Genomic DNA, 27,310 nt, shown 5'->3' with positions numbered 1-27,310 from the left:
AGTATATTATGCCAAATGCCATGTTTGCCATGTTTGCTTAGAGGATATTACCGTGCATGTGGTTAAACAGATATTTTTGTCCTTGATATTATTAGTTCCTGTCATTTTTCCTTCCCCTCTCTCTCTCTCTCTCTCTCTCTCTCTCTCTCTCTCTCGCGTGCGGGCGCGCTCGCGCACGGGTTCAAATGTATTAATGCGCCTTTTCTTATCGAAATATTCGTTTGTTTTTATTGTTTTATTTTGTTCTGTTTTAGCCCAAAGAACGGCATTACTCCTCTGGGTCAGATTCTGGAATTGTTTCCCATTCCCCGCCTCCGCATAGCCCGATGAAGGTCTCAATATCAGTAGACTCAGAAGATAGTGAGTTTGTATGACCCTAGACAACATCCTGACAGCCTTAACCATGACGTGCAATCAATACGAGCTGTTGTTGAAGCCACATTTTGGTGCATGAATATGCACGGACATGCTCACTCATTGAAGAACAAGCCGAAGAAAGATCCCTCTCTTCAGAAATTAAAGAAAGTTACCAGCACTAAAGAAAAAAACTTACTCGCAGCAAGAAATCCACCTTTATGTTTTTTTAAGAATGCACGGTCAAACACCGATGCCCACGCGCAAATGCAACAAACTGCATGATTTTTATGACGGACGAAGCCCCAGATCTAAGGCACAGAACATGCACATTCACCAAACAAATGCACTGTAGACCACTGTTGTTGTAGTCCATACTCGTATATCACAGGAACGTTGCCTTTGTAAAAAAAGACAAATGTTTTGAATAGCCGCTCTTTTAAGAGTGTCGGATATACCAATTAAGGGGTTTGTCTGGAGCATATTAACAAAAATTCCATATATCAAAGGCCTGCACACAATTATCTGAGAATATACATTTTGGAATTAGAATGTTTGCATTGTGGCTAACCTGTATTACATAACAGCAGCCAGTCAATCAAACGCAGAGGTAAAATCCAACGGAAAAGAACAAACAAAAATAAATAAATAGCAATGTCCGTTTGGAATAACAACAAGCATCGGAGTTAGACGTGAGGTTGGTTAAGTAACGAGCAGAGGTAGAGCATCCCATACGTGTACATTGATGTATACAAGAATCACGAGCCACGAGGTCGCCGAGTGTGTGTCTGGTATTGAAGACGGCACGCGTGGGAGTTTTCTTAGATGGTGCATCTATTTGATCTCACGAGTTTTTATACGCTGCCATATAAGCCCCTATGGAGTAGCTTTTGTCTGCAGTATTCGAGGGTTTAGTTTAGCCATTTGTATGGTCCGTTAGAAATTTGACAACTTCATACTTGACATGAAACTACAGTATCCAAAATTCGCATTATTTGTTATTGTATTAGATATCTGACAATGCACAGTCGACGGACATCTGGAACATTAATTTAACGTTTCAGTACACAATTCTGACAGTAATAAAGAATAGTTTGTAACTCGAGCGCGAGATTGGAGAAAGGCTAACTCATTTGATCTATTTATACTGCCTGACCTAGGCAACCGGAAGTGCATAGAACAATTCAACATCACATTTGGAACAATGTAAGATAGTTTACGTGATTGAGGAGTGTTGGTGAGGATTTTGGAACCAGGCTCCTACATGTACCCAGAGGTAAGGTGACCATGCACTAGGTTTGCAGTTCGTCTCAAGCACTAATGCAACGGATGGATAATTTAGTATGTCTCAATTCTAAATCAATTGTAATACGCTTCTCATTTGCAATAATTAACTCACGATTTGGGCAAGGCTGGGGACAGTGAAATATCAGACAGTTTTCCACTGCTAACGTTGATGATTGGATTGAAAATCCTGAGTTCTAGCTTCATTGGACATCTGCAACAGTAACAGCAAACGCACGGTGGATATTAGAGATTCGCCATTGGGCATGCAAAAGCTAGAATGCGAAAACTCATCGACGCGCTTAGAAAAAAAAACGTCACTTGTAAGCAATTGCGAAACGGACTGTTTCGCCCCATTGTGGAATAATCTTGGTTATACCGTAGAGAATCAATCATTTGGAACGCACAGCAGCGTGTCAAGGCGCCTGTCATTTTTTCACTTTTTATCTAATGGAATATATATCTTTATTATTCATGCGTCTGCTTCAAGTGACGTGATGTGTCAATCCGCAGTATATGATATCACTGTAGTGCCAGAGTCCCATGCCTAATACACATACAGTGGCAATTTTGAAGAAGTATCGTGGTGTCGATTAATTGATACGAACGTTTTTGTACACTCTTGTTACATGTGGTTATTTATTGTAATATTATTTTAAACTATTTTCTTACGTATGGTGCTAATGTTTTGCGGTTTTTTGCCATCTAATAAACATTCAGCTGAATATGAGTAAATTCTGCTTGTTGATGAGTTTTCCATCAATTCCATTCGTATTGTTAAGGCCGTTTGTCCGCTAAGAAATTTCACTCTGGTCTTAGGCTTTAGTGAACCATTTCTTGAGTAAACATCATGGCCTACTTGAATCTTTGGGGATTAATAAACATATCGTTAGGGGTTTGAAACGGCTCCTCCGAATTTTAGTGCAACTTGTGGTGTGGCCGTCCCTGAGGGGTATTCTAATCTTTAAATCGTTTTTTATGTATCTGCCCCTATATCAATAGAGGTAGGAACTTGAACGGTCGGGTATTAATAAGCCTATTGTTATGGATCTATGTGGGTCCTTCGGAATTTTTAGTGTACCTTGGGGTGTGGACGTACCTGGGTGTGATTTTGCTATTTTTAACATCGAGATGTCTGCCATGTACCCTCATATGTGCACATGTGTGCACCTGGATGGAAAAGTTACTGGCTTTTATCTAATTTTTGTTCGTTGGGTCGCGGTTGCCTAGGAAGCTAAGCGAGGTGATCGTTCCCCTTGATCAGCCACCGTTGTATAAACATCAGCTTTGTCGGAGTTTTAATCATTTAAAAAGAAATCAAATGCAGGAAAAAGACATCTTAAGTCAAAAGTGCTTTATTTTTTAATTTCGTGCCGCCGTTATATGAAGTCTGATTTTTGCCTCACTAAAAAGGTAATTGTTTAACCGTCCTAAACCGGATCAATTAAACAAATAATGGTCTGTAGACATGATAACAAAGTTTTAAAATTAAGGATGGGTAAAAGATAATACACCTGTTTCCTTTTATTTTTGTGTGTTTTACTGTCATTCTGATTCCCAACAAAATGTTAGCGAAATACGAGGAAACACTTGACGTCTTTGTAAGCGAGAACATTGATTTCGGCTAGCAATTGTCCTTAAGGCCCTATTTCACACAGACCACGAATCCCACGAATCGCCAGGAATTGACAAATTTTAGGATTCGTGAGGATTCGTGAGATTTTGCCAATTTTCTGGTCTTATTCGACACGCTCACGATTCACTTACAATACAGGTACGATAGCGTTACGAATATTCGTGGGATTCGGCTGGAATCGTGAGATTTTGCCAATTTTCTGGTCTAATTCGACACGCTCTACGATTCAGTTACGATACAGGTGCGATAGTGTTACGAATATTCGTGGGATTCGGCTGGAATCGCACGAATATTGTCCAGAAATTCACTACGATTTTTTGGAATCGGGAGTTCGTGGCCAAAACTATGAACAGCTCAAAATTTTTGCCACGAATTCCCGATTGATCAAGAATTGCAAGAACTTACTACGATTATATACGAATCTGTTAAGAACTTCACGAACTGATTACGATTCAACCAAATTTTCAATTCCTGGCGATTCGTGGGATTCGTGGTCTGTGTGAAATAGGGGCATCAAAGTTTTTGCCACCCATTCCTATTGGTCAAGAAGTGCAAGAACTGACTACGAATAGATACGAATCTGTTAAGAACTTCACGAACTGATTACGATTCAACCACGAATGGTGAAATTTGTCAATTCATGGCCATTCGTGGTCTGTGTGAAATAGGGCCTTTAGGCCCCTATTTCACACAGACCACGAATCCCACGAATCGCCAGGAATTGACAAATTTCAGGATTCGTGAGGATTCGTGAGATTTTGCCAATTTTCTGGTCTAATTCGACACGCTCTACGATTCAGTTACGATATAGGTGCGATAGTGTTACGAATATTCGTGGGATTCGGCTGGAATCGCACGAATATTGTCCAGAAATTCACTACGATTATTTGGAATCGTGAGTTCGTGGCCAAAACTTTGAACAGCTCAAATTTTTGAATTTTTGCCACGAATTCCCGATTGATCAAGAATTGCAAGAACTGACTACGATTATATACGAATCTGTTAAGAACTTCACGAACTGATTACGATTCAACCACGAATCCTGAAATTTTCAATTCATGGCCATTCGTGGGATTCGTGGTCTGTGTGAAATAGGGGCATCAAAGTTTTTGTCACCAATTCCTGTTGGTCAAAAGTGCAAGAACTGACCACGAATATGTACGAATCTGTTCAGAACTTCACGAACTGATTACGATTCAACCTCGAATCGTAAAATTTGTCAATTCATGGCCATTCGTGGGATTCGTGGTCTGTGTGAAATAGGGGCATTAGCCAGACAGTGATAATCATAAGGTTAGAACAGTATACCCTCTCCATAAATGACAAAAAGGTGCAATGTTAACATGTAAGAAAGCACGTCACGGTACGGCGAACGGACATACATGTTAAATATTAATTTTGTTTTGACACATTGACAAGGTAAGGTTATACAAAACTGGTAAGTTGGTCATTGAGCGGCGAATCTCTGTAAACATAAGCAGAAGAAATCTATTTTTTCTTTTATGTTCTTTTTTAACATATTATCTTAAACGTGGCAGGAAATGTCAAAGGGACAGTACAGGTATGAGTTATTTAAGCTCTAACATAAAGACATCTTCGAAATCAATAACATGCCTGTTTCTGTTCAGCAGTTCGGATAAGCAATTCGCCCAGAGTATATTTGTGCCGCCAGCATTATCTCATATCATGGCAATGTTTACTTCCACATTATCTAAGCAGATAAGGAAATAGATTCAAATGCGGCGAATCCCGTTCATTTTCAGTTAAATAAAGCAGCATTTTCACAACAGCCTGTTTAGTTCTACATGTGGTGACTATTTATTCAAGTAAACTGGCCATTCCATTTTGTCCTGGTTGCGTGAAAAGTTACAATGTGGTTCTATTATCCGTGAAATGTTTCTTCTATCATAAGTGAAGTCTTCGTTCCCCATGATGTTAACGTCTCTTGTGCTAAATAGTTAGTACAAGAACCAACTTTCAAAGCAACAGTGACGTCACCGGCTGATATCCCCTCGCAAGTGCCTTGAACTGAAATTTAAAATTCGCCTATAGAAGTACCAGTATACATGTATGAAACAACATGTATACGTTCGATATAAACCTATAGCGACGTCTTTATGGACATTAAGTCAACGCTGAAGGTTTGAGATTCTGTGAAACAATTTCTTTAAGTCAACAAATCTGTGTCAGTGCCAATAATGTGAAGGATATCAGCACGCGTATAATTGCCTGTGCTAAAACAAACGAAAAACTGAATAACGGCTTTAACGAGAAATTATCAAACTATACCTGTAAATGGGCTGTTATAGTATACGACCTTATCGCTTTCATAGTATCTATTGAACTTAATACTCTCAATTTCCCCTGGGTTGCTGCATTCGTTATCGTTGAAGGTGAAGTACCATCGTGAACAGCCGTTAATGGCTTTTATTTCTTGGGCATTCCCAGACCAGAGTACCTTTAACCCACTGGCGCCGGACTTCTTACTGTACATCACAGTCTAAAATATATATCAAACAAATAGAGCACACTCCCTCGTGAACTATGAAGAAGAGGGTCCAAGAAGAAGATGCTCTATCCTGTCCATATATTATATTATATCTCATCGTTCTTTACATATTATAAGGAAGACGTGCTCAACTACTGTTTCATTTTTTTTTTCAACCCCCCCCCTTATCGTAACCATGGATCCAAAGTCCTTAATCAAACAATATGATCAAAGATCTTTCATGTAATACAAATACACCTTCTGTTTTGTGATTTAATGTGGCAAATATGAATAAGAAAAGGTCTTATACTATGTAAATTAACAAATAGATTATATTGACATGTATTGAATTAAATTTAATTCTGTATCCATTGTTATAAAATACATAAATTATACCATTATTTCACTCAACAGGTGGTCATTTAATCTTTTCAAGGAGAAACATAGAAATTAATACGTAGTTATGTTACAGTAGGCCATACCAGTATTTTTATCATCCAGGTATTTTGCAAACCATTTGTGGTTAACGTTACATTACAGCAATGAGGATCCATGTTGATTCACCGTATAGATCTTGATAAAATGGGAAGTTTTACGTAATTTTAACTAATTTACATTATTTAATGCTATATAATATCTAACACCATTCTTTACTACAGGGACCTTTCAATAAAAGCTGCCGCTACCAGCCAAATTTCGAACACTATACATGTATATCTGTGTTTGTCATTTACTTATCCTTTGCCTTGGGTTAATAAGGAGACATAAACAGAAGTATATATATTGATGCACCCTGAAAGATCTACATTATAGTTGTTAAACAACAATTGTTATCTAACAACTATAATGTAGATCTTTCAAGGTGCATCAATATATATACTTCTATTACAGCACTGACGTTATTCTGTTATCGCATGTTGATTATTTTAAGGCCCTACAGCCGTTTCGGCCCGGATGCCTCATCAGTTATTATTAATAATAATTAATACAGTGACTTACGTAAAGTGTTCCAACGTCCATAATAATGTTTTGAGCTGGCCACCACCAATATTGCCGGTTAAAGATTGGGATTCGAGTAGCTGTTTTTCCCGTATGGTCTGAGACTAAGAAATATGAGTCTATGTGAAATATTCTATAACTGGTTTAATTTGCAGAATATTTATTTATTTTAATATTTTTTTATCAATGCGGGACGTTTGTATCTTTATCAGCCGTAATTGTTATTTGGCAGAAAAAGGTAAGATAAATGTGGCAAGGTACATGTAACACCATCAAATCTAAATAAAATGTACAGGTGCAAATTCATGCTAACAGCGGTAGATCGAACGTGTGCTACACCGTATTATATCCTCTTTCGTCTCTTTCAATCTAATAAACATACTAAAGCGACAGAAACTAGGCAAAAACACTGTCCCACTCCTTTTCCTTAAACAAGCCCTTTATTAGTAAAACAACTGTTTACTGTTTCATTCAATGAACCCCTGTTATACCCACTTTATTCGTTCGTCTATTTTTAGAGTTTAAGTTCCCCCCCCCCTTATTTCCCTCGCCAAAATCCAATCCTGGAACTGTTGGTACATGAAAGTGCGTTAATTCAACTGTCGAAATACTAGTAGTACAGAATTCCTATAAACCGACCATCATGGGGAAACCGCAACAAAACTAATACTGTATGTAATAATGTGTCACTCACGTGCACTTATATCCAAACCCAGCCGGGTTTCTTCCACCCTTATTCTTGATGGTGCATACCAGCCAGTCAACGGGTTACCATTGGTTGTGTTCCAGGGGCAGTTTCCGCAGTGGAACGATATATTAACCACCCCTGCGGGGATTCCTTTGCAAACACCAGAAACTACAAACAAATACAATATCGTGAAATGTAAATTCATATAAAAAAGGTAACGTCATACCTTTATTTTCTGTGGGATTCGGAGATGAGAATATTATTCAGTTTATTGATGTCACTTGCTGAAATAAATATTTGCATAGTCCAATACTTTTGTTTTCTAAAGTGTCTAGGTTTGCCACTTACACTCAAAAGTCTTGAAAATGATATTATGCAAGTCATTTGCCATGTACAAAGCGCCATCTATTGTACCGGGATCGGAGCACTCCGCACCATTGAACGTGAAGTACCATCTGGCACATTTTGATCCGTCTTCACGTAGACTTCCCGTCCAGTAGACTGCCAGGGCCGTGTTCGAGCTCCGTTTTAAGTATGTACTACTCTGAAATGTACGAGACAAAAAGAAATAGTCTTTATTATAGAGGCGTTTTTTTTTCTTGTGTGCTTGGTATACTAAAATGAGAATTTCCATATTTAAAATATAAAAGGAACGCAAGAAATTACAACACTGCATAAAAAAGGCATCGAATTAAAAGACATATTTTTAATTTACTTTGACATTTTTTTCTGACTTAATCATCATATACTCATGTCCTGGTAAACGCAAACTTCATCACATTCGGAAAACGCCGCATGTTGCTATGCAAATCTTTATTTCAGAAAATTAAAAGTGACTTTGATCATTTGAAACAACGTTTAATCTTACGTTAGGGATAAAACACTAAGTAATTTTGTTTTATAGTGCTTAACATTACATGTAAAACTGAAAGTTTCTGCAACACATAGTAATTATGTTTACTTTACTAGTTTCAGAGACCAGTGCTTATAATACATTATGAGCTCAACGTTTTTAAATAATATTTAGTAGAAGTATACATGTATGTGTATATATGGTTGTTATGATTTCAATAAGCGTATTATTATTATTATTATTATTATTATTATTATTATTACCGATGTTGCTGATGTATACAGGGAGAAGTAATGAATAATGATTACCATGTAGATGTTTTCATCTTTTATGAAAATAGCCTTTACCACCACAAATTCCTTAATGTTGAAAAGTGTCAGGGTCTCACATTGCGCTGAAAAGCAGAATAGCACATGGAATTGATTGCAATTGATGGATGATACTATATATCTTATAAAAGTGAAAATTTGCAATTGGGGTATTATAGAAGTCTCCAATTAACTACGAAATAAACTTTATAATTCTTTGAGGCATTTCAACACAGGAAGAGCAACAAAATAATGAATTATACACAACTGCAACATGTGGTCACTAGAACGCAGACAATGTTATACTCCATCCTCCAAACACTTTACAGGTACACCACTAACTAAATTAATTATTTCGCAAAAATAAAAATAAATAAACTGTAAATAATTCCCCTGTAGTCTGTAAAATTCTCTATGTTAGAATAAGGAATGAGTCTGCAAAAGTAACTATGTGGTTTCTAATTTAAATGCCGTTTACATGCTTTGGGAAACTAACGTCCTCCCACAAAATCTAAAATTGACAAAACTACATGACCGAAAGTCATATACCCGACTTTGCAACATGCACATAACCACCATACTGGCATTGGGTAAAGAGAAAATAACTCTTCGTATGAGATCTACATGTATATTACACAATAAAAACATTGTAGACAACCCATAGAAATATAATATACTCTATTTTACCACAAAAACGGCAGTTATAGATATTATTCTGATATCTGAGTTTGTCATCAGACCACGTAACCTCCATAGATGGCTATACTTTGTAATAATCTCTTAAGAGATTATAACATAAAACCAAACTTTTTAGAAAAAACAGGGACTAACTTTGAATGTAGAAATGGATTCGTAAACCATTGGTAAGTATGGGAAAATTGTTGTTTACTCCGGGAAAATGCATTTTTTGGTCCAAACGAACAGTTGTTATCCCTTTAATAGTGACTGTCAACTAAACACATGTAGTCTTCAAATTATGTCTTACTTATGGCAGCAGACCCCGAAATGAAGTGCAATAAACAACACCTTTCATATTAAGGTAAGAATCATAAAATTGCAATATTAGACTTATACGGTTGATGGACGGGTCTAACAACCGTTAATCTTGCTGTATCCTTTCCTATATGCATCTTAGTAAATAACATATAATACATTTATGTATTTTTTATTAACTGATTGATTGATTTTAGAGAGATATTGCACAGGTGATTTATCTCTATAATTATGCCCCTAAACAACGAATCTGTTTGTTCAAATACCATGATAACTCAGATACTAACATTGTCCAGGATTTGCTTCTATTTCCTCGAATTTGAAGTAGGAGAATGCTTTCCAACCGAGGTATGCTTCTGACTCCCCGCTTATGTTCCTTACATATATCTGAATGGTGACAATGCCAGCTGGAACATCCCAACAGATGCCAGACACTAGAAACAAAAGTTGGTCAAAAACAATTTAGCTAAAACACGTATTAGCAAACGTATAGCATTTTGCTGGTTATAGGTGTGTGTGTGTGTGTGTGTGTGTGTGTGTGTGTGTTATTGTATGATGACGAGAGGCATTGTTTCTATTCTGATCACTTATAAAGGTTAATGAATAAAATGGAACAAATGAAACTATAATGATTAATTAAAAATGGAACGAGTCAAAAAAAGTTATACTGTAGCCAAATATAATTCATACGCAGAACATTTTAATTAATTGTATGTTCAAAAACACAACAGTTTTTTTTTTTCAAAATCTTCCAGATAAAATAAATTCAACGGCTGACGACAATGAATCTGATTTTTAGACAAATGAATATTTATCTATGAATGTTTTATGACTGAGCTATAGATTTAATTGAGTAGACAAAGACTAAATTTCAAAATTCTAACTTAAATTATCCTCACTGATGTTTCAAAAAATATATATATATCCAAGGGTTGGTATTTAATCTGAGCGACCTTTATCTGTTGCAAAACACTGGTATCAAATGTATCAATTTAAAATGAATCAGAAACGACGTGAGTTATTCTTTACAATGTTACTGAAATATACTAAATATTTTAAAATATTATAGCTTATTTTGACTCTGGCGCATACGTTATCATGACAGTATGAACATAACATTTATAATTTAATGTGGCATGACAAAACCTAAATGAAGATTAGTGCAATATAGAATGACATTAAAATGCATGAACTAGTGTTAGATGTAAATTACATAACAAATGCATAACAAAATAACATTCACAATGGCAAGAAACGATAATATAATTAATTTACATTAACATTGCATTATGATGGCACAAAAATGCCCTCACACTTACGTGATCCATGTTCGATTCTGTTGCGTCTCGTAGTGTGACGTTCCGTAAATGCTATATTGTAAGGACTTGTGCAACTTGCACCGTTTATAAGAAAGTAAACCATAGAACCACAATTTTTGCAAGCAAAAGCGGTTCGTATTGATCCGCTAAATTCGACTCTCAATCCGGTACTGTCCTGTAGCTTGTTGTAAGTGAAATTCTGTAATTATATACCGGTAAGTCCACGCATGCATGTAATCATTTTGGTTAATTTTTGGTTAATTTTACTATAACACACGTAATGGTATAAAAGCGCAATTTCATCATATATGTGGTTAATACATGTAAGTTAATTTCATCTACAGATCAAATTTAAAAAAAACTTGTCAATGAAAATCTCCTAAAAATTACATACAGCTGAGGAAAATGTAATCATACAGAAAATAGCAGTTTGGATGGGAGCCTGGTGCTGTTTCAAATATTTCCAATACTGAAATTTTGAGGTTGTCCCTTAGTGGGAAAATGTCCCTGTGTTTACTCACTGGTCCGCCTCCCGTCACCGCACCAAACCCTCCACCCCAACCAGCGTAAACGATATTGGAAACTGGAGTCTCATCACAGAAAGCTGAACTCCCTATTACAAAAAGTATTATGGTTATAATTTTGCATAAAACACTCGCCGGTTCAGTTCGCAAGGAGCTTTATTTTACATGCGTATGTAAACGACTGCTGTCTACCAAAAGGTAGCGGTATATATCTAGTTGGTTCCCAGCAGGCATACATTGTGTGTGTGTGTGTGTGTGTGTGTGTGTGTGTGTGTGTACAATACTTCATCAAATTTAACTTCTACTTATTTATCTTGAGTGATATTAGACTAAACCTTTTATAATTTGGTCTGAAGTTAAGATTAAGTTCCAGATTTACATTACTTTACTTAGTCGAGTGTTTTATAGCCGTTATACAAACCTACGCAGACCGGCTCTCCTGTAGTGCAATCTACCCGACATCGAGACCCCGCACTGCACTTCACAGTAGAACATACTTCTTCATATCCATTTCTGGGCTGCAGAGACGAGAGTAGTAAGAGAAGAGTTTTTCTAACTGCAACCTTGAAGGTACTTTTAATGCAATTTTAAGTGACCCCTGAAGCGTAAATGAGGGACGTGATGCTTTGCAAGCAAATTTTAATGACAACTATTTTATTACATAAAACGTAGCATAAAGGAGGAGGTTTTTGGTATGGCTTTTCTTATGTTATTGTATAGTGAGCAAAAAAGCATAAGTGAGGGACATGATTAAAAGTACCGGTATATCGTCCCTCCAAGGTTGTAGGTCGAAAAACTCCTCTCTTACTACTGATGAGCGTACATATGAGTTATTGACTATTTTCAATGAGTTTTAGGTGATTGTTTTAAATCTGTACCTTGCTAGGGCTACAGGTTGATTTCCAAATAGCTACTCACTAATATCCCTCTGACTAAATCTATACGCGTTTTTAAACTGTGCCCAGCGAGAAATTATGAAGGAAACTTTGTCTTACCTCGATTGGTCCCTGGTATAAAATATACAACATCCCATATTAAACTGATAAAAATTGCTATTCGCCTGGCTCAAAAGACGACGGATACTTATTTGAATATGTATAGTCAATTATTGAAAAGCGAAGAAAACAGAAAGTTGATGTAGAAGTATGCAAAAACACGTTTATGTCATTCAACTAATGAGTTAAGCCAAAGTAATACATTCCCTGTGGGATGTTACGCTTTTTGGTTTCGAAGATTGCCAGACAAGGGACTGAAGCAGACAGAATATATCCACGGATATTTTCCTGGTTGCTTTCTTTTTAAAGTTTTTAAAAATTACATTTATGCTGGCTTTGGGTGAGATTTTTAAAAAGGGAGACCACTACGATGGTCCACTATGTTGGCTTTAAATGAAAGTAAGCCTTAGTTGATATGGTTTACATCAAGGTTCAAGGCAAATAGGAAAAAATTGCACCATTTTCATAGGAGGCGTTCTTATAAAACCATCTACATGTAGTTCTGTAAAAGATCTGGGAGTTACCCTCGATGAAAATGGGAAAGGTGTATCTGAAGTGTGTAAATCAGCATCTTATGCACTATGGCGCATTGGAAAAATAAGGAAAGTGTTAAATAACAAAACCACTGAAAAATTAGTACATGTATTTATATCATCAATATTAGAATACTGCAAAAGTCTCCTCTTTGGTATAAGTGACTATCAGATTAAAAAATTGCAAGTTATTCAGTTATTCAAATTATTTACCACTTTTATGCAGATGATACCCAGTTGTGCACAGCTTGCAACATCCATGATCCAGCCTTGTCTGTGAACACCATTGTTGACTGCATATCAGATCACAGAGGTTGGTTCATTTCAAACAAATTGAAGATAAATGATGGAAAAATAATGTTTTAAGTCATTTCTCAACCCCACAACAAGGGCCTTGCTCACAACCTGCAACTTAAAATTGGAGCTAGTATGGCATTATCCTCCCCCCATGTAAAAAATTTAGGAGTATATTTTGATTCTACACTTCCAATAGACAAACAGATCTCCAACATTACAAGGTCTTGTTTACTCGGCATTCGGAATATTGGCACCATAAGGAAATATCTGAATCAATCATCTGCTACTACTGTTATACACTCATTGGTAACTTCCAGGCTGGACTATTACAATTCTGTATTATATGGATGTCCAGATGGTAAGATCAAAAGATTACAACGGCTCAGGAATATCTCAGCACTCACACATATAGCTCACACATATAACTCCAATTTTAAAGCAGTTACACTGGTTAACAGTTAGGGTCAGATTTTTATTTAAGGTTTTAGTTTTTACACATGCTGCTTTTTATAACCTAGCTCCACCATAATCTCCACCATGATCTGGTCAAACATTATAGTCCTCAAAGATCCCTGAGGTCTGGTGACAAACTTTTACTGAAAGTTCCCAAATCAAAGTTAAAAACATATGGTGACATAGCATTTTGTGCAGCTGCACCGGTTGAATGGAATAAGCTACCAATTTTTATTAGATGAATAGAAGCACAAGAATCTTTAGAAAGGAATTGAAAACTCACATTTTTAAGACATTTTATTCATGAATTTTTAAATTTTGCATTAAAGAAACCTTGGATTTTTTACTTTTAATTACTGTTTAGTACAATTCAGTCTAGCTCTGATTTATATAATATATATCTTAATCATTTTGATCTATAAACGTCTTTGTATTTTATGATGTACAGTCTATTGAACATTTTATGGATTTTAGACTCGAAATAAATATATTATTATTATTATTATTATCATTATTATTATTATTATTAAAACTCAGCTGCAAGACTGGTTTGTCAAATAAAGTGCAATAAGCACACACCATATCATTCCCATTCTGAAAGGATTACACTGGTTGCCAGTGAAGCAGAGGATTGATAATAAAGCACTTTGTATTATTTTTAAGGCGATCCATACACAGAGACAAAATTCATTTATTTATCGTTGCAGAATTTATTTATCTTATCTGTTTTGACTCACCAAGGCGGTCCCCACGTTTTCATGCTGAGAATGACCTTATTTTAGAACATTCTATTTGGAAAAGCCCTATCAAAAGTTATGGTGATAGGGCTTTTCCAATCTACGTGTGGAATGCGTTACCAAATTCTATTAGTACAGCAGAATACTTTGACAGTTTTAAATCCCTTCTAAAGACCCATATGTCTATTGCTCTTAGATTTTTTTTATATATTTTAATAAGATCGAGTTTTCAGTAGTGTTAATTTTAAATGGTTTCTGATGAGTCCTTTAGATTTTAATATTGTAGTAATATTAGTGATTTTAGTAATATTATCCATTATTTTAAAACGCCTTGAGGTAATATGTAAGGCGCCCTATAAGAAGCTTATCACTAAATATTATAGTACGACTGAGCTGGTGAAAAACAGGCCGATTTATTATCGATATTAAAGTGTTATCAAATATCATATTAAGCAATAAGTCAATGCAGCAACCAATGCATAACTTAAGTAACATTGCAGAATAACAGAATTCTGATACATAACAGTGGCTGATTTAGAGGGGGGGCAGGGGGGTCCTGACCCCCCCCCCCCCCCCCCTCCTTTTTGGTTTCTGAATAAATCGCACTAATATTCCACTTTTGAAATTAGATTTTAACTAGCTGTTTTATAGTTCTTAACCGTTCCAAATGGCACCGTTTGACCTTCAAAACTCTAAAATATGTTGGGACCCTTTAGCAGGCCCCAAACCCCACCACAAAGGGGCCGAGGGGCGGCTTTGAATCCGAGGCCGATCATTCGTAAAAACACTGTCCCCCCCCCCTTCCCCTTCAAATCCTGAATCTGCCCCTGTATATCACGTTCTGCAGAAAAAAATGTGTCTGCTTTGCAGAATTATTTGTCAAATATGTTTTCTCAAAATGGCTTATACACGTAAGAACGTTTTAAAATGATTCCTTCTTCTTACAGGGGCTTGCTCAAACCAAAACCGTCCCAGTGTTGGCCGCCTCTGATCCAGTTGTGCTGTTTAACGTCCCAAACTAAACCTCAGCACGAAACGAGGGCTCGTGTACATCGTGAACTTCAACGCTGATGATAAGACCATGTTCGGGGACCTGCTTTGCGTGAGATGAAATGCATCTGTACGGCACCCGGGCTATCGATTGTAAGTGCAGAGCATGTACAACCTAACTGGCCCTCTGCGTGACAAGGTAGAAGGTTTCCATATTTGATCTAAGATCTACCAACGACGCTTCTGCGACTCCTTGGTAATTCCACTGTCTTAAACACAGCTATACCCTTGTACGTGTGTTCGAATGCTAGAGTTTTTAATGCAGTGTTATTGCTAGATATGATTTATAAAATGTGCACCTTATTACTATAAGAAGTAAAACGCAATTGGCCGGAGGATGGCTAAGGCACAGCACTGTCGTTGGCGTGCGCAACTGCAAAAAAATTATAATAATAAAAATAAAAATATTAAAAAAGTTGTCATCAACCATGGTAGCGGAGAGTCACGAGTGCGAGTCCCGGATAACACGTCAGTTCGTTACAGCAACAACCTGGCCCCGCACTCGGGAAGTCACGGGGGAAAAGCCGGTATAGGTAAGAATAAGTGATCGATTTGACAACAACTTATATCTGGTCATTATCTTAAAGTCTTCCTTTCTCTTCACTATTGAAGTCTTTAAAATGATCCTTAGGCGGGGTGGTCATAGTTCTCTATCCTTTACCGTCTACGCCACAGATCAAACTTGAATGGAATCAATAGCTAATCTGGCATGGTGACATGCATGTCATACTGCACTTTCAACAAGGGTTTTTTGTTTCACAAGTCACGTCGCCTCTATTGCTTTACCCAAACATGTTGTTTTTTTTTCACGCCCACCCCCCTTGGGTCCCTGCTTATCGAGACTGTTCACATGAGCATACAGTGCTTGGGGCAACCCTACAGTCGATATTTCAAATGGCAAAGACTACTCAAAACTTAGAAGGTTTGAATCGCTTTGGCTCTCATCGTGCTCTATTTGTATAACGTCACGGGTGAAGCCAAAATCAGTGTAGTCTCAGTAATCGCAGTGTGAAACAAATGAAAGTAGTCATCTAACTAGGAACGTTCCGGGCAGACTTATCAATAAAAGCGACCAATCTGAGCTTTCCCGCCTTAACACCACACCATACAGTGGCGGATTTAGAGGGTTCTGAAGAAAATATCACATTAATTTTCTTCCCTTGAAATTAGAATTTTGACTAGCTGAATCATAGTTCTCACCCGTTCCAAGTGGCGCCGTTCGCCCTCTAAAATACCTTCTTTTTTTTCGTCACTTCAGCGGGTCCTGGACCCCACGCCAATGGGGGAGGGGGGTCGACTTCGCATCCGCGGACGCCCCCCACCCCACCCTCCCCCACTCCCTTCAAAAAATCCTGGTCCCGCCCTGCCATAGTAAAAAAGGGGGATCCATCTATCTAGGAACGCTCCGTGTCGGCTTCCCAAATAAGTGCTCGTGTACATAATGAACTTTAACAACGTTGATGATAATACCATGTTCGCAGACTGGCGATGCGATGGATGAAATGCATATGTTCAGGTCACGGCCTATTGATTGTTATGGCAGATATATGCATGTACAGCCAAACTGGCCATCTCTGTGAGAAAGGAAAAAGTTTTCATTTGATCCATGTCTGTCCAACGAAGCTTCTATTGCTCTGTGGTAACTCCGTTGTCTACCATCTAAACACCTGTAGGCGGGTTCGACTCTCAAAATTTTCGGTGTGATTTTTTTTCAAAATAATTTCTAAAATTGAGTTTGATTACTATAAGAGGAAACTCGTATGCACGGAGGGCGGGCGGACAGTCACGGCGCAGGCGGTAGCGTGCTTGGTTGCACAAAAAATACCAAAAAAAAAAATACCAAAAAAATACTAAGCCATCAACAATCCATGGTAACGGCGAGTCACGAGTTAAAATCCCAGATGACGCATGTCAGTTCACCACAACAACGAGCTGGCCCCGCAATCGCAAAAGGCATGCAACCTCCCGTGTATCCGAGCAAATTACCTTCTGCATTAAAATCCGGTATAGTTTAGAATTAGTGATCGATTTTGACAACAATTTATTGCTCGTCATTATCATAAAGTCTGCGTCGTCGATTATATTTCTTTTGTCTTTGCTTTAACGTCTTTAGAATGATACTTAGGCGGGGAAGGTCAGTGATCGCTATTCTTTACCAACTACGCAACAGATCAAAATTGAATTGAGTCAACACCTTACTCGTCATGGCGTCATGAATGTCATACGGCCTTTTCATAAAAAAAAAGCTATCTGCTCGTTGGGATTATCAGCAAGAAAAGTTTTTCTTTTCAAAAGTTGCATTGCCGCTATTATTGCTTTACCTAATCATACATTTTGCCGCTTTGGCTCTCACCGTGCTTTATAAAGTCGTAGGCAGTGACAGATTTAGAGGGGGTGTCGGGGGGGGGAGGGGTCCTGACCCCCCACCCTTAGGTTTCTGAAAAAACACACTAATATTCCCCTCTTGGAAGTAGTATTTTTACTAGCTGATTTATAGTACTAAACCGTACCAAATGGCACCGTTCGCCCTCTAAAATACCAACAATTTTCGGGGCCCTTTAGCAAGCCCCGAACCCGACGCCAACCGGGGAGGGGGTGGGGATCGGTTGGCGTCGCATCAGCGGACATCCCCTTTCAAGAAATCCTTGATCCGCCCCTGCATAAGAATATATAATCAGAATCATATATATAATATTTTATATAATTAAACCTGTACCACAAATTAAACAATAAGCGGGGTGAACTATGGTACCGTCCCAGCAGGCATAGTCACGTTGGATCAACGTTGAAAACAGGTTGATACGTTGAATTGCCGTTGATCTACCTAAATTCAACGTAAAATCACCGTTGATCCAGCCACGTGAATACACCGTCATAATATGTGACGTTGACTCAACGTTGTATTTTGGTCATTGACACAACCTTGCAAACATGGATTGTAATTTAAAATATTAATTATTAAAAACGTGACACTTTGTTTATCAATACTGTAACTAACTTTATCAAAATAATAAAAAAGTGTTTTAAAGTAAAAGTGACAGTTGTTTTGTGTCTTTAGTGAACTAGTGACTTTTCTTAATTTGTTATTCAGAAATACATTCCAATAAACTTCCTTGCAAGGTCAGCTAACACTAGGATGAATAAGTTGCTGTAAATATGATGGCGTGAAGTTAATAAAGTTGACAGTTCTCGGTGCCCTGTTGAGGTGACTATGGCTTTGTTATATATATATATATATATATAGAGAGAGAGAGAGAGAGAGAGAGAGAGAGAGAGAGAGTTATGTTCTTATATATATATATATAAGAAAATAACTATATATATATATATTAATCTAAACCTTGGAAATTTTAACTTAAAGGCCATACATATATACCCTACATATATTTAGCCATCAAACATGTCCTACTGCTAAACACATCCAGGCTAAAAGGGTGTACCATGCTTAGGTGCAATACATGCTTAGGAGCGTTGGAAAAATCAGACAAAGCAGGCACTTGGATGTTTTTACAATGTACGTTATAATTGTGTACCTGTGTTTTGTACCAAAAATAAAACATTTCAGGTCATTTTAATGTCTTTTCGTGCAAGAATGTTGTCTAACAACTGGGGTTGATACAATGTTGTTATCTGACGTTGAGTCAACTTTCAAATCCAATGTTTATCAAACGTATTATCAACGTTATGGTTCACTGTTGTTTCAACGTTAAAACAACATAATTTGCCCGCTGGGGTGTTTTTCATGTGTCGTTCAAAATGGTACTCATTATAGACAGGGAGTTAATAACAAGGGCATTGGTTTCTCTTCATCCCTTTGAACATAATCGCAGGCTGCAATTTTATCCACCGTTTGGAGTCGACTAACTTGTAGATTTGCCATGGGTCTAGTATTAAACTTTTTTTACAAATTTCCCAGTCCTCTTGGACTAGTTAGACTTATAACGATGTCAATTATCTCCATAGAAACTGTTTTTATAAAATAAAGACAAAAAACAGCAGGCGCTTTTGAAAAATACCTAATATGATATACATCGCTAAAATACATTTTCTCATTTTTTCGCTTTTGAAAAATTAAATTGAGATTAATGAGACATAAAGTGCACTGCGTATCATACTGTGGATTTGCCAGAGTGATATGGATTTTTAAAAAGGTGCTGATAGATTTTCTCGCATCAAATAATATTTTTTTGATAATAATATGCATACAAAATCTGTGTCATATACAATTTATAAAATCTGCTCTGTATGACAATGGACATCAGCCATAGATGATAGGGTGATGGAAAATGAACTGGTTTTAAATCGCAATTTGTTGTTGTTGTTGGGGGGGAGAGGGTGCGCCTAAAAAGCTAACTGCGCGTGTACTCCGTTTTCCCTTATATTAGTCACTATTGTATAAACATGATGTGCATCTGAGTTTTTAACATTAAAAAGAAGCAAAAAACAAAACTACTCACCGAGATGTCCCTAACATTGGCCATCCATATCCCAGTTGGGGAAGTGGAGGAAAACTGCGAGACATTTTGGGGTTCAGGGAGCATATGGCACATGTGATCTTGGTTCTTGAATACAACTGCCGCGCAACCTTCAGTTTCTCCACATTTTCCGGTACATTCCAACTTGGTGCTCGCTTCTACAGTGTCCAGTATAAGGGTAGCGGTATAGTTAGTAAAAACTTGTTGAAAATTGGCGCATCTGAGTTCACGGGAGGGGCCGCCACACAGATCAACAGTGACAGCGCAGACATTTTTTATGCAGGACCCTAACGCTGTGTACCACAGGGATAAGTAAAAGCCCCGCATGGTGTATTTTCCAAAGGTTTTAAATGATAGTCAGTTCATAAGATCTGCCTAGCGCTTTACCACATGTGCCTTAGATCAGACACGAATACAGTGCATCAACGTTTTGGTCGTGGCTCACTATAAGAAAATATTAGATTGAGAACAAAATTACGCCACAATGTGTATCATGGCATCTTTTATAGGCAACATGCATCCTTATTTTGATCACATTAATAATTCAGGAATTGTCGGGAAGCTTTACACAAGTCGATAAAAATTGAATTGGTTTCAAAGCATTTGCAATTGTTTTTGTTGGAACTTGAGTGAAGTAAATGTGTGCAGTAATTTGTTGTGAGAGTGTTAGTTTTGGTTATTTCAAGTCGCCCGCTATACTTAGTTAAAGCGTTATGCGTAATTTTATACCACATTTCTTTTTAAATCGTCATAAACCCGGCCGATTGAACAAACCATCATCTCGCCACATCAAAATATAACCTGTGAAGTAAGGTCAGGTAGTAAATCATACACCTGTTTTTTTTTTTTGTTTGTTTTTTTTGTTTTTTTTTTTACTGTGATTCCAATATCTAACAATGCGTTATGGAATACAAAAAACACTTGACGTCCTGAAAGCTGGAACACTGATTTTGGACAGCAATTGTCCTTGAGCACACACAAAACAGACAAAGAGAAATTCAAAGTCAGGAAAGTATATAGAAATGACAAAGGAGTGCAATGTAAACAGGTAAGAAAGCATGTTGCAGTGCGGTTTACGAACACAAGTGTTAAAAAATTCAAAACTAAAATATTTTCTTCGTTGGCACAAGGTAAGGCCAGACAAAATTGATACGTAGCTTTATAAGGGCCGATTCTCTGCAAACACAGTCAGATAAATAATTCTATTTTTATTTTTCCCTTTGAAAATGAGAAGAATATATATAAATTTACATACCATTGAAATAATTAATATTAATGTCGTTTTTTTTATTTTTCTTAAATAGGGGTAAGTAACAAATACAAAGTATGTACAATGTTAGAGCACAGATAAACCACAAAGTATGATCCTAAATTTATAGATTTCCTTTGGAAAGATAGGTAAAAAAGTCCTGATTTCCTCAAATTTACATTTGGTCGTTGCAAATGCAAATTTGTACATGTATGCCGATGAAAATAAAATAAAAAAAGAAATTCAAAGAAAATGTATTATGATGTCCAGGCAAGTTGAATGGTGAAAAATTTTTAAATTTCTTTCAGAAATTAAAACAAAAAATATTCCAGGAATTTTTACCTTTAAATCGGTAAGTTTCAACTAAATTACGTATGTAGGCGTACCTAACCCAGTGGCAAATACGTAAAATCAGAACCAATATTCAACACGGGTGTCAATTAGCCGTACCATAACATAATTTCTTGTGTGTTTACAATGTGCCTACTTGTCTCTTCTGGAGACTTAAAATTCTCTTTGTCTGTTATGTTATGTTATGTTATGAACAATTGCTGTCCAAATCAATGTTCTCACTTTGAAAGAAGCCAAGTCTTTTTCATATTTGCTAGGAACCACACAAAAAAAAGCAAAAACAAAAGAAAACAGATGTGTCATCTTTTGCCCATTCTTATTTCACAGGTTATTGTATGAAGTCATAAGACGATGGTTTGCTTAATTGACCCGGTTTAGGACGAAAAGAATTAGTGTGGTATAAAAACCAGATGTTGCATCACGATTTTACTAAGTTTAGCGGACGGCATGAAATATTTAAAAAAAAGATGCAAAATGATCCAATGCAAACACTTTGTTCAACAAAAGCAAATGTTTTGAAAGCAATTCAAGTCAAATAGACATAACAGGGGCGGATCCAGAGACATTTTCTGACAGTCTTCCTAATTATCTTTGTTCATCCATCCTCCATTTTGACCGTCTTCCAACAGAAAACATTATATACCCGTCAATATTTATGTAAACCTGAAAATTTGACAGTCTTCCGGAAGACCCAGAAGACGGCCTCAGTCCCCCTTTTCTTTGTAGTTTCTTGTCAGTCTCAGAGTTCCATATTCCCCCAGCGCTCTGGGGCTATATATTGAAGTTTAGCGTGGCGAATGATAAGTTGTGTCCCCACATAAACTTACGAGTTTAAAAATTGATTGTGTAGTCAGTGAGCAGAGACTCATATGAATCAGTGCCACAAGCGCTTTTCGCTATGAGATTTAGAATACGAACCTTGTCAAAATTAACGGATATATTTGAAAATTAATAAAGTTCACATGTTATGCGAATGCACACACTTAAAAATGATTTGAACTACTTTGTGCTCTATGCCACAGTATCATTTTAATGATTAAAATTTTAATTATTTAAATACACATCTTTTGAAAAGTAAGATATCGAGCCATCGTTATGCTAACTAATAATCACCATGGGTGATTATTTAGTTGGCGGGTTGTTAATATTCCATCAAAATACAGAGTAATCAGTTAATGTTAAAGCATACTTTTTAAATAAGGTACGACTGGCGTACATTTATGTGTACATGTACAGCCGCTGAGTGAAAAAGATGAGTTGCATATACATGTACCAGTACAAGTGCATGTACCGTTACATTGCTCGTGCAATACCTTCGAAGGCGTAATTCAGATGTTCGTAAGTTGGATCCGAGCCAGTACGTGTTTTTTCTTTTAAGCAACCTGATTTCTATATGCCATGCATTGTAATTTCAGAACACGATGTTGAACCGCAGAGCATTCAGTGACGTCATACCGGATTACCAGCATGGGTGACGACGCTGGCCAGGCCCTCAAACTAAATATTATACTAAAGGGGGACGCCCCCACCAGCCTCATCACCACCGGGATGTTGAAAAGAGAGGTATTTTTTGTCATATTTTATCTTTGAGGATCTATGTGAGACAGTTTATAATGGACAGATTGGAGCCTCATTGAAGTAATAACACATACCTGCAAATAACAGACCTTTATCACTGTTTGCAATAGAGTTTTTTATTTGTTTCGGATCCTTTAAAAAACAGTTATCTTCTCCGATCAATCTAATACAGATGTGCGATTTACACCAAATGCCTGAAGTCACAGTGCCAGAACATTCACTTACATGTACATTTAATTTAGTTTAAAAAGTCCTCGCCATAGCTGTGTTGTAAATGCCCCCCCCCCCCCCCCCCACTAAAAAAACTTTTTATTCCCACAAATCATCTCATCACTGACGTATTTAATTTCTCTCTGTTATTTGATATAATGCTTTTAAATATGCATGCGTTCTGTATCCAAATCCTTTGTCTCATTGTGAATATCGTTTTTATTTTGTTATGTTATTTTCTTTCTTTGCAGCCATGGGAACCGCAGTGTTTTTACCACAGCTTTCCAAATGAGATCATATGCGGGGATTCATGGGGTTAGTAAACACGAACACCTTTGCAGTCAGTCTGCCACTTAAATGACACATTCTTCATTTCACACGCGAACACATAAAAATAATCCCATTAGTCTATTACATAAAGCTGTGCTCCATCGTATTTCTACCCATTCTCTTCGAATTCAAACAACGTAGCTTTGAATTAAGTGAATCACGTCGACGTCCATGCATATCAAACGCGTGGTTGAAATTCACTGATCTTGGTTATACATGTATATTTAACGGAATGGAAATTTTGACCTTAACTGTTACACACTGTGTTACTTCATTTTTGTCGGTGTTCTTCATATGATAGGGCCATTTTGTTGCAGGTGACAAACTCATCATTGTAACGGAAGTGGGAACAATGGTTATTGAAGGTAAGTTGAACCAAAAAGTTTAGTATTCGTTACTTATTTGTTTTAGCATATCTCATCGCAAAATAGGTTAATGTAGAGAAGTTTGGATTCGTTAAATGGATGTGGTTGTTGCGACGTTCGTTGCTGACGGACTAAAATCAATTTTTCCTTATCAAGCCTTATAAACGAAACAGCTGTTTTTGAGCTGAAGCACGGTTTTTTATTGCCATCACCGAATTTGGGAGTAAAATTCCGATTTCATGACGCAATCGTAAGAACGGTTGTTGCAAATCGCATTCTTAATAAAGGCACTCATAAAGAATGTAACCCGCTGGAACATACCTGTAATTTTGATATCGGCATGACATAACATTTAGTAAAACAAAGTGAAAAATAGATTGTTTAAGAGCGGGGGAGGGGGTAAATGTTACTGATATGTTGACAACTAATTGTTTTTTTATGCATTAAGGGGGATTGCACATCAATAATAATAATAGTATTTGGAAATATAATTTTAGATATAAAGCTACACGCTTTTGCGTTATTCTTGATTTTAAGATATGATTTGATTTAACATCATTGTCTAACTTTTTTATAGAGGGCTGTATCCCAAGGCTAATATTTGATCGAACGGTCAGCATTAAGCAAATTGATGTCGTGGAGCCCCATGGGTTAATCATTTTCCGGTCAGAGAAAGGTACGTTCTTTTTTTTAAATGAAAGCTGATACTCTAAATTTTAAAAGTTTCAAGTCAGTTTAATGGTTTCAAAAGCTGTGTTATTGACTTAATTGAAAGCTGGCGTTCGTGCAAGCACACAGACTTAGTCTATATACTGTTGTGTTTTACAGGAAAAGATTCCAAGATACACGTCTTTCGCCTAGCAGACCTTGACGGTCGAACCAACAGTATTGTCTGAGCCAGACTCGATTCACGTGATCATTAAATTGAGAGATCGAAAGGTAAGCCATTTTATTTAAAGTCTTAAGTTATGTTGTGATAAATGGGGACGTGCATGTTAACATTTTGTTTGAAACACAGTTATCGTCCAACATGTTCCAATTTTTCATTTTTGAGAGAAACCTTACCAGATTACTTAATTGCAGATACTAGCATTTGTTGGACGTAGTTGAACATGCACATTCACCAGAAAAACGCACTGTATACCACTACTGTTGTAGTCCATACTTGTATATCACACTCATCGGGAAAATTGTCTTTGTAAAAAAGAGAAATGTTTTGAATAGCCGCTCTTTTAAGATTGTTGGATATAGCAATAAAGGGATTTGTTTGGAGCAAATATACAAAACTCCCGTATATTAAAGGCCTGCACACAATTCAGTTTAATCATTATAAGACAAAATATATTGGAATTCGGGTTTTTGCACTGTGGCCGACCCGTATTACATAACACCGGTCAGTCAATCAAACGCAGAGGTAAAATCCAACAGAGAAAAAAAAGAAAAATTAATGGCGATGGCCGTTTGGAATAACAACACGCAGCGGAGTTAGACACGAGGTTGTTAATTGATGAACAGAGGTAGAACATCCCATACGTGTACATTGATTTATCAAAGAATCACAAGCCACGAGATCGCCGAATCTGGTATTGAAGACGGCAGGGGTGGGAGCTTTCTTAGATGGTGCATCTATTTGATCTCACGAGTTTTTATACGCTACCATATAAACCCCTATGCAGTTGCTTTTGTCTGCAGTTTTCGAGGGTTTAGTTTAGCCATTTGTATGGTCCGTTAGAAGTTTGACAACTTCATACTTGACATGATACTACAGTATCCAAAATTCGCATTATTTGTTATTGTATTAGTTATCTAGCAATGCAAAGTCGACGGAACAACTGTAGTGAAGAATAGTTATTAACTCAAGCGCGTATTCGCAGAAAGGCTGGCTCTTTGATCTATTCATATTCCCTGACTGAGGCGACCAGCCTTGACCAACCACCGATGTATAAACATCAGCTGCGTCTGAGTTTTAATAATTTAGAAAGAAAAAAATGCAGGAAAAAAATCTTAAAAGTGCTTTAGTTTTTTAATTCAGCACCACATTTGGAACAATATAAGATTACATGATTAAGTTTACGTGATTAAGGAGTGTTGGTGAGGATTTGGGAACCAGGCTCCTACATGTACCCAGAAGTAAGGTGACCATGCAATTGGTTTGCAGTTCGTCTGACAGATGAGCCATTTAGTATGTCTCAATTCTAATTCAATTGCAATACGCTTCTCATTTGCAATAGAAATATCAGACAGTTTTCCACTGCTTATGTTGATGATTGGATTGAAAATCCTGAGCTCTAGCTTCATTGGATATCTGCAACAGTAACAGCAGACGCACGGTGGATATTAGAGAATCGCCATTGGGCATGCAAAAGCTAGAATGCGAAAACTCATCGACGCACTTAGAAAAAAACGTCACTTGTAAGCAATTGCGAAATTGATACGAACGTTTTTGTACACTCTTGTTACATGTGGTAATTTATTGTAATATTATTTTTAACTATTTTCTTACATATGGTGCTAATGTTTTGCGGTTTTTTGGCCATCTAATAAACATTCAGCTGAATATGAGTAAATTCTGATGAGTTTTCCATCAATTCCATTCGTATTGTTAAGGCCGTTTGTCCGCTAAGAAATTTCACTCTGGTCTTAGGCTTTAGTGAACCATTTCTTGAGTAAACATCATGGCCTACTTGAAACTTTGGGGATTAATAAACATATGGTTAGGGGTTTGAAAAGGCTCCTCCGAATTTTAGTGCAACTTGGGGTGTGGCCGTCCCTGCGGGGGTATTCTAATCTTTACATCGTATTTTCTGTATCTACCCCTATATCAATAGAGGTAGGGACTTGAACAGTCGAGTAATAATAAGCCTATTTTTAGGGATCTTGTGGGTCCTTCGGAATTTTAGTGTACCTTGGGATGTGGACGTTCCTGGGTGTGACTTTGCTATTTTTAACATCGAGATGTCTGTCATCTACCCTCATATGTGCACATGTGTGCACCTGGATGGAAAAGTTACTGGCTTTTATCTAATTTTTGTTCGTTGGGTCGCGGTTGCCTAGGAAGCTAAGTGAGGTGATCGTTCCCCTTGACCAGCCACCGTTGTATAAACATCAGCTTTGTCGGAGTTTTAATCATTTAAAAAGAAAACAAATGCAGGAAAAAGACATCTTAAGTCAAAAGTGCTTTATTTTTTAATTTCGTGCCGCCGTTATATGAAGTCTGATTTTTGCCTCACTAAAAAAGGTA

The 27,310-nt window shown here is 37.0% G+C and overlaps 3 protein-coding genes across 8 annotated transcripts in view; 2 read left to right on the top strand and 1 right to left on the bottom strand.

The window, feature by feature from the left end:
* LOC106178946 (GTPase-activating Rap/Ran-GAP domain-like protein 3) overlaps window positions 1-2,373 on the top strand; it is a 105,031-nt gene extending 102,658 nt beyond the window's left edge. For all 6 annotated transcript variants that reach the window (XM_087008060.1, XM_087008062.1, XM_013562351.2 and 3 more), the window contains exon 27: window positions 255-2,373. In XM_087008060.1, the coding sequence (XP_086864186.1) occupies window positions 255-374 (120 nt within the window). In that variant the 3' untranslated portion in view covers window positions 375-2,373. The remainder of the gene's footprint in view (window positions 1-254) is intronic.
* Window positions 2,374-3,946: 1,573 nt separating this feature from the next.
* On the bottom strand, window positions 3,947-20,479 carry LOC106178942 (uncharacterized). Its single transcript, XM_013562347.2, has 11 exons — window positions 19,969-20,479; window positions 11,868-11,964; window positions 11,444-11,535; window positions 10,923-11,121; window positions 9,891-10,037; window positions 8,611-8,696; window positions 7,798-7,993; window positions 7,456-7,617; window positions 6,762-6,865; window positions 5,564-5,774; window positions 3,947-5,302 (listed from the first exon to the last, which is right to left on the bottom strand). The coding sequence occupies exons 1-11, from the start codon at window positions 20,311-20,313 to the stop codon at window positions 5,157-5,159; spliced, it is 1,785 nt and encodes a 594-aa protein (XP_013417801.2). The 5' UTR covers window positions 20,314-20,479; the 3' UTR covers window positions 3,947-5,156.
* Window positions 20,480-22,955: 2,476 nt separating this feature from the next.
* LOC147762837 (GTPase-activating Rap/Ran-GAP domain-like protein 3) lies at window positions 22,956-25,285 on the top strand. Its single transcript, XM_087008059.1, has 5 exons — window positions 22,956-23,149; window positions 23,626-23,689; window positions 24,022-24,069; window positions 24,647-24,745; window positions 24,898-25,285. Exons 1-5 carry the CDS (start codon window positions 23,054-23,056, stop codon window positions 24,963-24,965), a joined length of 375 nt encoding a protein of 124 aa, XP_086864185.1. The 5' UTR covers window positions 22,956-23,053; the 3' UTR covers window positions 24,966-25,285.
* Window positions 25,286-27,310: the final 2,025 nt, after the last annotated feature.

Source organism: Lingula anatina, chromosome 3, assembly GCF_051362555.1.
Source record: "Lingula anatina isolate TDL-2025a chromosome 3, LinAna3.0, whole genome shotgun sequence".
Classification (NCBI taxonomy): domain Eukaryota; kingdom Metazoa; phylum Brachiopoda; class Lingulata; order Lingulida; family Lingulidae; genus Lingula; species Lingula anatina.
Note: the sequence above shows the minus strand (reverse complement) of the source record. Positions and strands in the feature narration are given on the sequence as shown.